We start from the raw sequence: 13,465 nt of genomic DNA, 5'->3' as shown, positions 1-13,465 counted from the left end.
TTAATTTATATATATATATATATATATATATATATATAAGAACGTAGTAATTACCATTAGTAATAAAGTGAATGCCTATATTACTGTTGTATAAATCCCTCCTCAAAATTACTCTCCCAATCTCTTCCATGGCTTCCGGCGCCGCTAATCGGAAAGGGACCGGTCACCGTGGCGGCGTCAAGTTAGATCACCTTGCTCTCAACCTTAGAACGTCGTTGTTCAAGTGCAGACTCCCTCCTTCCCCTCACTCCTCCCGATCCACCGATTATCAACTAAGAGGAAGGAGAAAACCTCCCACGCGTTTGGACCGAGAAGCCCAACGTGTAGAAAATGAAAATAGAAAAATATAAACGAGTTTTAATCGTTTTTAGAAAGTGAATTTTTAAGAGAAAGAGAAAAAACATTTTCAGTTTTATTTTTGGTTGGATGCTGCTCCAAACGTAATCTTCAGACTGTTTTCATTTTTTACTCCTCAAAAAATGTGAAAAACGTTTTCAAAATGGATTGCGCTGAATGTTGGAAGCTACATTAGAGGTAGCTTTGCTAATTTTTATACGTGGTGAGACTTGTGAGACAGATGGGACATTTGGGCCTGTTATGAAACGGAGGAGGATAAAGATGACCAGGAAGATCAAACTCTTCCGAGTTTCCAATTCGGCTTATAGATAATATAAAACCATCACAGTACTACAATTTGTGACATTATTTATAGATAATATAAAACCATGACAGTACTACAATTTGTGACATTATTTTTTACCTTACTAATTACTAATTTGTGAAAAACACCACTTCACAAGGCCACTGAATGCTCTCAGAGAGGGAACCAGACATGAAATAAATTCAAGAGCTTGATAATCCCATGAAAGAAGGAATTGTTAGTTTAGAGTTAACTAGTACTAGAAGAGAAAAGAAAACAACATTCTTGACAGATTATTAGTCTGAAATTATAGTGACGTTTTCCTACTTGGACCCAAAGTCATACGCCAAGCTGTAGAACAGAGTTGTCCAACAAAACTGAAAACTTTCCGAATCTAGAATGCCATGATACTTTCAAATAAAAACATCAAGACTTCAATGACAATATCAATTTAGTTTTTTATCTAATTACATTAGATGTTTAACGTGCCTATATTAGTGTAGTCTAGCAGTTAAGACACATTTGACTGCATTAAAAGCTCTTCTGAATTCTGAACGACAAAAAAGGAAATAAAACTTCCTCTGAACCAACATACGCAACAAGAAAGTGATGTACCTCAAAATAAATAGCTACTGCATTTTCCTCCAATCCAAACATGAAAAAGTTTCCAATATCACTTCCAAAGATTCAAACTTCAAAGCACATTCACACCCAAAAATCCAGTACGAACATATAAACATCAGAATTTGACAAAACACGACTACGAGAAACACGACTACGAACATGTGGGCCACAGACAACCGTGCAGATGTACCATTCCGTGACAAAACACGACTACGAGAAACAACCTCATCCATCCATGCACCTCCCCTAGAGTTGTCCAACAAAACTGAAAACTTTCCGAATCTAGAATGCCATGATACTTTCAAATAAAAACATCAAGACTTCAATGACGATATCAATTTAGTTTTTTATCTAATTAGATTAGATGTTTAACGTGCCTATATTAGTGTAGTCTAGCAGTTAAGACATATTTGACTACATTAAAAGCTGTTCTGAATTCTGAACGACAAAAAAGGAAATAAAACTTCCTCTGAACCAACATACGCAACAAGAAAGTGATGTACCTCAAAATAAATAGCTACTGCATTTTCCTCCAATCCAAACATGAAAAAGTTTCCAATATCACTTCCAAAGATTCAAACTTCAAAGCACATTCACACCCAAAAATACAGTACGAACATATAAACATAAGAATTTGATTCTCAGCATATTAACTAGTAAAGAAATTCCATTCCTTGAAATATTACAACATTATTATCATCACCATTACCACATTCACTATAAAAAGAAGTCGATAATCAACTTCTATATAACTCTACAACAAGCAAAAACCTCGAAAAAAAAGTTAAGAAATTGTACGTCATTGACTAGGAAGAGCTCACCAACCGATCCAGAGCCTCCCGAGCCAGGGCCAATTCGGGCTCGATTCTCAACGCGTCCTCATACTCCTTCCTGGCCTCGGCCTCCATCTTCTTCGCCTCGTAGCACTCTCCGAGCAAGCAAAAAGCCCTAGCGTTCTCCGGACTAAGCTCCACCGCCCGATCCAAGTCCCCGATCGCCGATTCGACCTTCCCGCGGCGGCCCATCACCATCTTCAGCTCGGCTCTCTTGAAGAACGTGTCCTCGAGCTTGATGTGGGGCTGAAACCTAGCACCAGCGGGGAAGAATTCGCGGAAAATGGAGGGGTATTGGCGGATGAACTCGATGGGGCGGGTGGGGATCATGAGGGAGGCTCTGTTGTCGGCGATGATGGAGATGGGGAGGGACTTAGAGGGCTCTGATTTGATGAGATTCTTGGTGTTGATTATGGGAAGGAGACACTGATTTCAATTCAACGGCCCACAATTACTGAGCAGACCGGTCAGGCAAATTCCATGTGCCGGATGAGAGACATTTCCTATATATATGCATTGAAAATACAGCAAAGCGCGGAATACATGCTCGTACAGTGGAGTGACGTTTTGCTCTTAGATTCTTGTTTATTCTGGTTGATTTTACTGTTTTGTCCCTTCTTCTTTTACTTTTTTGGGCCTTCTGGTTCAGTGTTTTTGGTCATTTCTCCGTGGATGGGTCCTTACTCTGTCTTATCTCTTCGACGCCTAATCCTTTCTCCTTCAGCCTCTTTGCTTTCCTCATCCTTTCTCTTTGAGTGTCTTCGCCCCCCTCATCCTCTCTCCTTCTTTACTTTTATGGCTTGGTGTTTTTGGTCTCTTCCCCGTCGGTGGCCCTGTGTTTTCTTGCCTCTTTCATGTTCTCATTCTATCTGTGCTCTGCTTACCCTCTTTCCCATCTCCTCATTTTCTTGGGTATGCGTCGGTGGATCCTTACTCTCTCTCACTTCTTCGATGCCCTCAATCTCTTTGCCTTCCTCATCCTCTTTCCTTCTTTGGTTTTTTGGTTCGGTGTTTTTGGTCTCTCCCCTGTCGGTGAAGGCATGCGTTTTCTTGCCTCTTTGACCTCTTCATTTTCTTTGTGCCCCCCTTGCCCCCTTTCCCATCTCCTTATTTTCTCGGATATGCTTATGGTCTTTCGGTGAATGCCGTGTATCCTTCCTTTGTTGTATTGATTTTCTTCCCTTTTCTCATCTGATATAGGATGAAATTGTGCGATTTTATGCTTTCCTCCTCCTGTCTCTTTCGATTGTGTTTATTTGCAGTTTTAGTTTGGTTTTTTCCTGTCGTTTTAGTGGATGATGCTTTGATTTATTTATGTTTTGGTGCAGGTGTCTTCGATGTTGGTTTGCTTCGTCATTTTCGCTTGGATTTTTCTGTGTTTTTAGGAGATTGCATGTTCAGGCTTCTTTTTTCCCGCTGTTTTTGATGTCTTTTTCTATGGTTTTCCCTGCCGTTTGCTTCCACGTCTTATCTGTTTAAATTTTTCAGTATTTGGCAAAAGTGGATGCAATTTCTGATTGGATGACACATATGTTTATGGAGAACTTTTTTTTGTAATTTTCTTTTTTTTATCTTGATTGGTCCTTTTGTTTAGACAGGGTTCCTTATGTGGGTGCTTCCGTGTTGTCTCCGCCTGATCTTGATGACAGAGATCCTTATGTGGATGGTTCCGTGCTGTTTCTGCCTGATCTTGATTTTTTTCCCCCGTATTTATTGAGCTAATGATCTTGTGATATCCGCAGTGCTCATTTGTCCTGCCACGTTCATGATCTGCACTGATCCTACTGCAGAAGTATTAAAATGAATCCTTGATTCTTTTCTCTCTCTTTTTTCTGCGTTATGTGAAATGGGTGAGAAATTTAGGGGAAAAAATTGTTTTGCCTAGTCTCTTTTTTTCTACCTTCTTTTTTTCTTATCTCTTTTCCTTGCGCTTACGTTTTCTTTCTTTTTTCTTGCTTTTCCTTATTCTCAGTAATGCATTATTTTTATTATTTTGTTAGGGAGTTTTACGTTTTGTGAACTGACTTTGCCCTCTTACGTGTCCTGTTGTTAGAGGCTGTGCATTTGGTCCGTCGTTCTGTATTTAAGAATGTTCCTACATATGAATCTAACATGCATATCCCTGTTTCTTTTTCTTTCATTTGGCCTCTTTACTCCCCTATCTCACCACGCATCATTTACTGCTCTATTTCATTGTCCATCATTTACCGCTTCATCTCATTTACTCATTTATCTCTTTATCTCTGTATCTCTTACTCATTTTGCTTACGTTTGGTTGGCTGATATTTTAGACTTAAAACAGTCTTTATACCGTTTTAGGTCCTGTTAATAATCTCTATCCACAGCTATTTAATTCTTGCTGCTGACATTGGATGTATTGATTTGCTATAACAGTGTTAATGTTTGTTGCTTGCCTTTTATTATCTGCTTTTATTTTTCTGTGTTTGGTCAATGCACAATAGTGATGCATTCACTTGTTTGTTTGTCTCTTAGTCATCTCTCTATGTGTGTACATATACATATACATACATATATATATATATATCTTTATTTACCTTAGCTTTGGTAAGTTCTTTAGTGTGGCAATGATGATAGTAATTTATTTTGCTGTGTTGAGTCTAATGTGATTTGTTCAAAGATTTCTGTGAATATGTTTTTCTTATTTGAATTCTGATTCTATTTACTATTTTCGAGTTGAATTTTTTGGTACTCTCTCCTTTGTTATCTTGACTTATTCCACCGCTTTTGGCCCCTTCGTTTTTACTGTTTCATTGGAAATTTGTTTATAAGCGTTTCAAAATTTCTTTTTGCACTGCCCGGCCTTTGCTTCCCTATCATGTTCTTACCATTTGACGCAAAAAAAAAACTGTGGGGCACCAAAAAAAAAAAAAAAAAAGCCAGGGACACTGCTCTTTGTTAGTGTTGCTCTATTTTTTTTTTTCTGCTCTCTTTCTTTTAATTCACCTGGTAGTCTTTAGACAAGGTTCTATGTTATCCACTTATTCATTTTGTGTCGCATTCAAGCCATAATTTGTGTGATAGACACTATCTCCTGTCCCTTTGTCCAGTTGCCCTCAGTAGGCCACAGCCTGTTTATCACACATTGCTGAGAATGTCTCATATTTGAGCCACGATTACAACATAAAATATTATTATATCTATAGGCCCGTTTTTTTTGTTGATTCGAGTTTAAAATTTGAGTTTTGCTACAGTAAAAAGCTCTCAGAAATAGTCACATCTAACTTTTTTGCTACAGTAAAAAACTCTCACACAACATTACATCTCAACTCGAATTAAAAACTCGAATTAGCGAACCGAATGGACCCTATATCTGTTGGCTTTTTAAGTTTATTTTTCCCACCTACTTATTTACTCATTTGCTTACTTGATTATTTGTATTTTCTAAAGTCTGCTACTGCTCATTGCCCTGTTCTGTTAGTTCTTTATCGCTCATTGTTGTTGAACTTCGGTTCGTTGACATTCCAGACTTAACGCGAGATTTATAGCGCTTGAGGTATCTCTAATAATTTTTTTCCACAGCTCTTTAGCCTCTGTTACGCACACTGCAAGTATTAGCACCTTATGGTTAATGTTAAAATGAGTTGTTTTTAGCCCTATTAATAAATGTTGTCAATAGAAAGCGTTGGGCAAGATTCTCTTTTGTTCTCAAAGGTTGTTAGTAAGCTTTTTTTACTTGCTAATTGTTAAAGTATAAAACTATTGTTGACCCACCTCCTAACAGCTTAAATTTTTGGGATGGATTGGTAAACTAACATGGTATCAGAGCGAGAGGTCTTGAGTTCAAACTCCCATAATTACACTTTTTATCCTCATTTAAAATTATCATGTGTTGGGTCTTTAATATATCTCGGGCTTAAATAGTCACGTGTTGGGCTTTCTAATTAATTTACTCACATGATTGCCTATTGTCCAGTCCACACGTGAGAGGGAGTGTTAAAGTATAAAACTATTGTTGGTCTACCTCCTAACAGTTTAAGCTTTTGGGATGAATTGGTAAACTAACACTAATTATTAGGATTGACCTTATACATGTACTAGAGGAGACCTAAAATCTGTTGTCCACGTTTATCCATGTTAATGCTATTTGTGTAGTGGAATCCCGACTTTGCCCTTTTTCTCCCTCTCTTCCTTTCTTTGGTGTAGGGGCTGCTTGGTCCTTCTGCTTCTCATAGGTTCATTATACTGTTTTGCTCCTCTTGCACTATTCTGTTGCAGGGGCTGTCGGCCATTTTGCGTCTCATGAATTGATATTGTTTTGCTCCTTTTTCCGTGTTCTTTTTTCCCCTCCCCTCATGTGGCAATGATGACTACAATTTTCACATTTTAAGTGTTATGTAATTTGTCCAAAAATTGCCGTCGTTTGAATTTCCATTCGGCCTATTTTTTATCCCATCCAATTTAAAAGGTTTTCCTCACGTCTCCTTTGCTCTTTTTACTTATTCCAACCCTTTTGTTTTTCTGTGATTTCACACTACTTTTGATTTTTCATGTTTTTACTTTAAATACTAAGATCACAACTTACCTGTTGATGTAATATCTTTCCCTTTGTTGTTATTTAATCTGTGTTATTTCCTGGATTTGGCTTAAGACATTCTTTTCCTTTTGTCTTTTACCTAGCTTTTCCTCTTTCTTTGTTGTGCATATGCTTCCAAGTCCTTTTCCTCCTCTATACTCTAACGATGTGTTTTTTCCCCTACTATTATAGTCCCCTACTATTATAGTCCCTCAGCTGTTCTTCTGACCTACGTGGTAGTCTTTCAATGACTTAAAATATTTTTGCACTTTCTTCTCCCCCTTTAATTCACCTTATGGTTTTTGGACAAATTTACAATTTGGACCAATTACTTTCCCTATTTTTCTCTTCAGCCATCACCCAATTAAGAGGATATAAAAAAATCTTCCAACTATACTTTCAATAAAGAGGAGCACAAATGACTGCCATTGCCTCAAAAATATTTGAAGATACTATGCCTGCAACACCACTGCTACAAATATCAGCCACCGCAGCACCAAGCACAAAGTAAAACAAATTTACTAATTCATATCAACTGCACATAAAAAGTAATATTCATTATTCCAAATATATATCTAAATAATATTTTTCCATCTCAACCCTTGCTCAAAAACAATTATCAACTCCAATATCAATGCACCCACAAACACCAGACCAAAAAAATCGGCAACAAGGTAAGACTCATTTGCGAATATACATTATCCATGAATACAAAATATTCTTTATAATTCTAGGCACATGTCTTAAACCATTTTTTATTATATAAGTTCTTAATCAAAAGAAACGGAACAACCCACGCTCAAGAATCAGGTAATATGACTGCTCCCAAATGAATAAATTCGCAATTTCCTCAATTATCAATCCTAATTTCATCAGATTTGTTTTTTGCAGCTAAAAAATGGACAAACAAGTTCTTATAACAATATCATGTATACATATTCAAACTATCGACTTTATGTATGATACAGAATTATCACCCGCTGCAACACGCGGGTACAAAACCAGTAAGACGTAATAAATCTCGGAGAAATACCAACCCAAAGTCGTCAGAATGATTACAAGCATAATTTACTAAACAGCGTGCTACAAAGTTTCCTTGTCGAGGAGCGTGGTAAACTGAACCACTGTTTGCATGACGAAGAGCATCACAAACATCTTCAATAAGTGAAGAGATCGGATAACATTAATCACATTAGTTGCATCCGACTCGATAACCCAATTACGAAAGCCGCCTTCCATAGCAAAACACACCCCTTCACGGACCGCTAGGCACTCCGCCACAAAGGTTGAAAAAGTCCCGAAAGACCTAGATCATCCCGAACACAAACACCAATTCCAACAAAGTCCAAATGAGATTTGACTGCAGCGTCTACGTTGACATTGATGAAACCAGATTGAGGTGGAGTCCATTTCTCACAAGGCCTACGTGTAACAAAACCTGTACACGCATTCAAAGAGGAGCTGGTTTGGCAGTCACCCAAAATTCTCCCAGCCCTTTCAATAGAGCTAGCAACATCGCCTATCCGCCCATTAAGTACCAAAGAGTTTCGATCAGACCGAATACAGTACCACACAAGTACACAAAATCTCTACATCATCCTTCTGTCCTTTTTCACATGTAAAATCACAATATGGACTTCCGTCCTTTTTCACATATAAAATCACATATGGAGCTAATGGAGCCGCCAGGAAAGGTTTTAAGAAAGCCCCATAAAGAAAAAGCACTCCAAACCTCATCGGCACGATGGCAACTCCATAAGGCATGAGACACATCCTCAATAACTTCATGACAAACTGGACAACTCTTACCTTAATACCTCGGCCATTCAAGTTGTCATCAGTCGGAATCACTTCCCTAAAAGATAAAATCAAATAAAATAATCAAGTGCAATGTAAAGCAAAATACGACATCATTGAGCTCTAACCAAATAATTAAAAAACTGCAACCTAGTCGTTAGCTTACCAAAAATGCAAAACAAAACTATGTAACAAGCACACTCGTAACCGCAGCATCACTTTAAGACCCATATTTGACCAATATGGCGTTGAATGCAGTGACACAAGTGAAAACTGAATTCATCTTTCCAATAAAATTAGATAAAAAATATCTTCCATTCTAATTTGTGATCCCGAGATTTCTAAAATGACAAAGGGAATGAGGGATAAAATAAACCCCAATGGTCCCTTTTTTTATTCAGCCAAAAAAAAAAAAAAAAAAAAAAAAAAGAGTAAGAAAGAGAGCACACGTAAAGGCGAAAGAGATATCAAACATTACCACAACAAAACTGTATTTCGCACATTACATTTATAGAATTACAACAAATAAGGTTCAATCTGTAAATTTATTACTGGGCTAGAGCAGACAAGAAACTAATTCATAACGGATAGCTAAGACCAAAACTAGTTACATGCTACAAAACAAACCTAAAAGACGATCAACATTTTCATCTTGCACCAACTGAAACGGCCAAATTCAACAAACCTACATTGGAAATACCATTACAGAGAACATTAGAACAAATTCCCACAGATTGTCTACTAGAAAAACCAACACAAACAAACGTTATAGAATGCTCATGTTCATCTTCTATCTGTCGTTACATCTCCGAGATACAGCAACAGGGTAATCATAATACCCATTGAGGTTTGGGCAAAGATATTTTAAAGTAGAATACATGCTAGATATCTGCTTTTATAGAACAAGGTGATAATATATCAAGGTACATTAAATAGACAGGGAACAACAAATATTAGACAAACGACAAGGCATAGCATCCATTTGGTACAATCAGCTCAGCAGATTCTGTTACATTTCACATTGATCACAAGCCAAGAAAGGAACACTGCTTTCTTGCGTGCTCCGGGATCAACTTCACCAGAATCTCCACTGAAACTCCCTTCAATTCTGATTAATACCGGCACAACATCGAAGGGTCAGGGACTTTGGAACGAAATCAAAGAATAAATAAGGATTCTGAAATAACTGTCTGGAAAATGTATGAATTCATACCATGAGCTTTGAAGTTGAATAGTGGTGGAAGAAAACGCCCGTTTGGAAGGCGCGTGTTTGGGTCACGGAGCTCATCAAAGAAAGGATGGGTCAAAGCATCAAGCTACGTAGAAAACACGATAAAAATGGCCACATGTAAGACAAAGTTGGAAAATGGACATTAATTAGCACAAGATTCCAAACAAATCAACCACAAATTATAAACATGGCACAATAGTAATGAAGAATGTATTATTCAAACATCTTTATAAAAGTAAATACTCACTGCTGTGCACCGTAGGTTAGGGGAGTACTGCAGTAGTCTTGAAACCAGATCAACTGCTTCTGGAGGCATGCGCTTGTGGAATATCTAAGGAGGAAAACAGGTATAAGTTTCTGGAATCCTTTCTTTAGGACTAAACGCAATAATGTTTATATATAAAAGTACCTTGTGCCATGGATGAGCTTTAATTTGTGGGAATTTGAACTCCGTGTAGTTGGGGTTCATGCATTTAATCTCCTCCCTTGTGGGAGTGCCTAAGACCTACTCAAAAGAGAAGGACAAAGAGTTTCATTTAACAAAGTGCAATTATTAACCAAACCTTCATTAATGATTACAAAATAGGAATATGCTGGGTCAGGTAATTCCAAATTTCCAACAAAATATTGATGCACAGCAGCAGCTTGTTGCCTCAATCTCAATGTCAACCAAGTTTTTAAAAAAAAAAATGTATACATCCATATAAAAACTTTTTCCAAATCATCACGATCCACACGATTAGTGACAAAAGTAGTCACTGCTTATGGATGAATAAAAAGGTGCCTAATTCCAAAAGTTATTAAAGATTCGAATCTGCTGTCAGTGAAGTAAATAGATAATTGACAGGCTATCAACTTGAATTCTTGTAAAGGCACTACTGAATAACACACTAACTATAAATCTGAAGGATATTTACTGAAGAGTCGATTACCTTGATGATTTCAACAAGCTGGTCAACCCCGCTATCTCCAGGAAATAGAGGCTGGCAGGACAGGAGAAAAGAATACCTACATTACCTTCTACTAACAGTTGGTTAGTCAAAAACTGAAATTCAGAAAAATACTTACCTGACCAAGAAGTAACTCTGCAAGCACACAACCAGCAGACCATATGTCAATTGCAGAAGTATATTCGGTTGCTCCAAATATGAGTTCAGGTGCTCTATAATATCTAGAGCAGATATAAGATATATTTGGTTCTCCTTTGACCTGTAAGACATTAACATTAGGTAAAGTCAGATAACTATAGTTTCAACGTAAAGACAAATATCTAACAGTACTTCAAAAAAAAAAAAAAGGGGGCCATAGAATTTGTGGTAAAACTTACCAAAACTTTTGCGCTTCCAAAGTCGCACAGTTTAACTTGGTGGGTATGCGGATTTACCTGCAGTAAGACAAAAGGTCTGAGTGCAAAAAAAATTTCTTACTACCAAAAGTACTGGCAGAGATGTGGTTGCATTTGAAAGCTGCAGCTTTGTAGCTAAATGGATAAATACTTGGGAGCATATATTTTATTTTTTAAAAAAAAGAGTACAGTAACGTACCAAAAGATTTTGTGGTTTAATGTCCCGGTGACACACTCCAATGCAGCGATGAATATATGATAATGCTCTAAATATCTGCCAAATTATGTGGAATTGCAGATATAAGAATTGTTAGCAAGAGGGGGGAAAAAAGAAAAGAAAATCACAATCTATACAATTTCCAAGGACAACAATAAGACAGAATTCTTACAAACACACTTTATAAATGGAAAGACACTATAATTCTTTAACTGAATGCATACCTGGTACGTGTAAAGTTTAACATATATCAGAGGCATCCTTTGATTCAACTTGTTGTAGTGTTTAATCACGCGATGAACAGTTTCAGGAACATACTCAAGTACCAAATTAAGATAAAGCTCATCCTTCTCAGTCGTTGAAAAGAAACAATGCTTCAAAGAGACAACATTAGGGTGGTCAAGAAGGCGCATAGTCTGCAGCTCACGATTCTTGTATCTCTTGTCTTGAAGAACCTTCTTTATAGCCACAGTTTCACCAGTCTCTAAGCACTTTGCCTAAAGAAACAAAATGGGACAATGATTAACAAAAACTGCTAGTGTTTTCAGGAGATAGAAAATTTCTGCAGTTTCTCATAACACAAATGATAGAAAGCCTTACTTGGAATACAACTCCGAAAGATCCATGCCCAACAACACGCTCAGCCATGTAACTTATGGTCTAGAATCATAAAGATGCATAATCCAATTAGAAAAAAAAAATGTCAAATATGGAAATTTGGGAATGAAAGTTGGAAAAAGATCAAAACAACCGCAAACTAAAAGAGAGAATAAAAATATCTATAGAAATAGAACAATCAGTCTGGTTTCATAACATGTCGGCTCCGTTTGGTAATGCTTTTGGGAAGCCAAAAGCACTTTTTTTTTCAGCTGAAGTTTGAAATGTGTTTGGTAAACACATAAAAATAGATTCTTAAAAAATCTAGAAGCTATTTTTCATCTAAAATCAAAAGCAGCTCATTTGCTGCTTCTGATTTCAGATTCTGCAAGAAGCTAAACGGAGCCATTAATGAAATATTGGTTATTCCCAAAATAACCCGATCTCTCCATCGTCCTCATGCACACTTCTCCTCAGCCCCTCCCCCTGAAACTCTCAGCCTCTCACCCTTCGCTTCTCTCGCCTCAGCCTCCAGCCTCCTCTCGTGCTCTCTCGCCTCACCCTCCCTCAGCCTCTCTCAGCCTCAACCTTTGCTCTCTCAGCCAAAGCTCTCTCCCTCTGTTTATTTTTCTTCTCTCTCTCGGACTCCCTCTCTCCGTTTATCTCCTTCAATTGTCGGCGGCGGAGTCCCTAAAATCTCTGTTCGTCGCTGGCTGAGACCGGCGGATCTGGTTGGAGCTCGCAATCTCTGAATTTGTAAGTGCTCGATTGAACTTTTTTTTTTAATGTCGATTTGGTGTATGGCTTGATGAAATTTGGGTTTTGAATGTTGATTTGGTGTTGGTGGTTTCGAATGTCGATTTGGGTTTCCAGATTTTGTACAAAATCTGCCATTTGATCTCGTAAATTTATTTTTCCAGATTACTCTGAATCTGTTGGAGTTTTGTTGAGTTCCTTGAAATTGCTAATCGCTGCATTACCCTTTTCCTTATGTTGATCTTTATTGCTGAATATCTTGATGAGAAACAGTTGTGCAAAAGCTGAGATTATAGGACAAATTTTACAGTTTCGGTTCACTGTAATGTATATGAATTGTTTCTGGTGTTTTGGTTCATCTGGGCATAGGCTCCGTTAGTAATGCTGCCATTGAAGAAACAGGGAGAACGGAAAAGAAATTCCTAGCCCATTGCATGGGATACTGAATGCAAATGATACTAAAATTTGGGATACTGAATGCAAATGATACTAAAATTTGCAAGTGTTAGAGCCAGGTTTGGAGTTGGAACCGGATGTTGTTAGTGAAAATGTTGCTTCAAGTATGTCAAAATTTCACATTTATCAGCTAATGTGGTCATTGCTATGTTGTTTTATGCTACAATGGTTTCTAATTGGTCTTTTAACATACAACAGCATTTACAGAAAAGGTTGAACGTGCTACAATGTTTGAAAATGTTTCATGACTATGGGTTTTTTCCATTATTCTATTTGGATTGTAGGAACCCAAGCCATCGCACGCCTGGATGCGCACGCTGGTCGCGCGCTGTGCGTGCACGCGGGGCACGCCTGGTCGCGTGATGGGGTGCGCACGGGGGCTGGGCTCCCTTTTTTTTTTTTTTTTTTTTGAAAAAATTTAAGGTATCTATTGGT

General features: G+C 37.6%; 1 protein-coding gene across 3 annotated transcripts in view; it reads right to left on the bottom strand.

Moving 5' to 3' along the window:
• Positions 1 to 8,944: 8,944 nt before the first annotated feature.
• Positions 8,945 to 13,465, bottom strand: part of LOC21389458 (shaggy-related protein kinase alpha) — a 6,732-nt gene continuing 2,211 nt past the window's right edge. For all 3 annotated transcript variants that reach the window (XM_024166196.1, XM_024166194.1, XM_024166195.1), the window contains exons 4-13: positions 11,822 to 11,881; positions 11,446 to 11,718; positions 11,204 to 11,278; positions 10,987 to 11,043; positions 10,728 to 10,868; positions 10,592 to 10,642; positions 10,069 to 10,164; positions 9,907 to 9,990; positions 9,642 to 9,744; positions 8,945 to 9,536 (exon numbers count right to left, since the gene is read on the bottom strand). In XM_024166196.1, the coding sequence (XP_024021964.1) occupies positions 9,454 to 9,536; positions 9,642 to 9,744; positions 9,907 to 9,990; positions 10,069 to 10,164; positions 10,592 to 10,642; positions 10,728 to 10,868; positions 10,987 to 11,043; positions 11,204 to 11,278; positions 11,446 to 11,718; positions 11,822 to 11,881 (1,023 nt within the window). In that variant the 3' untranslated portion in view covers positions 8,945 to 9,453. The remainder of the gene's footprint in view (positions 9,537 to 9,641; positions 9,745 to 9,906; positions 9,991 to 10,068; positions 10,165 to 10,591; positions 10,643 to 10,727; positions 10,869 to 10,986; positions 11,044 to 11,203; positions 11,279 to 11,445; positions 11,719 to 11,821; positions 11,882 to 13,465) is intronic.

Source organism: Morus notabilis, unplaced genomic scaffold, assembly GCF_000414095.1.
Source record: "Morus notabilis unplaced genomic scaffold, ASM41409v2 Scaffold1372, whole genome shotgun sequence".
Lineage (NCBI taxonomy): Eukaryota > Viridiplantae > Streptophyta > Magnoliopsida > Rosales > Moraceae > Morus > Morus notabilis.
Note: the sequence above shows the minus strand (reverse complement) of the source record. Positions and strands in the feature narration are given on the sequence as shown.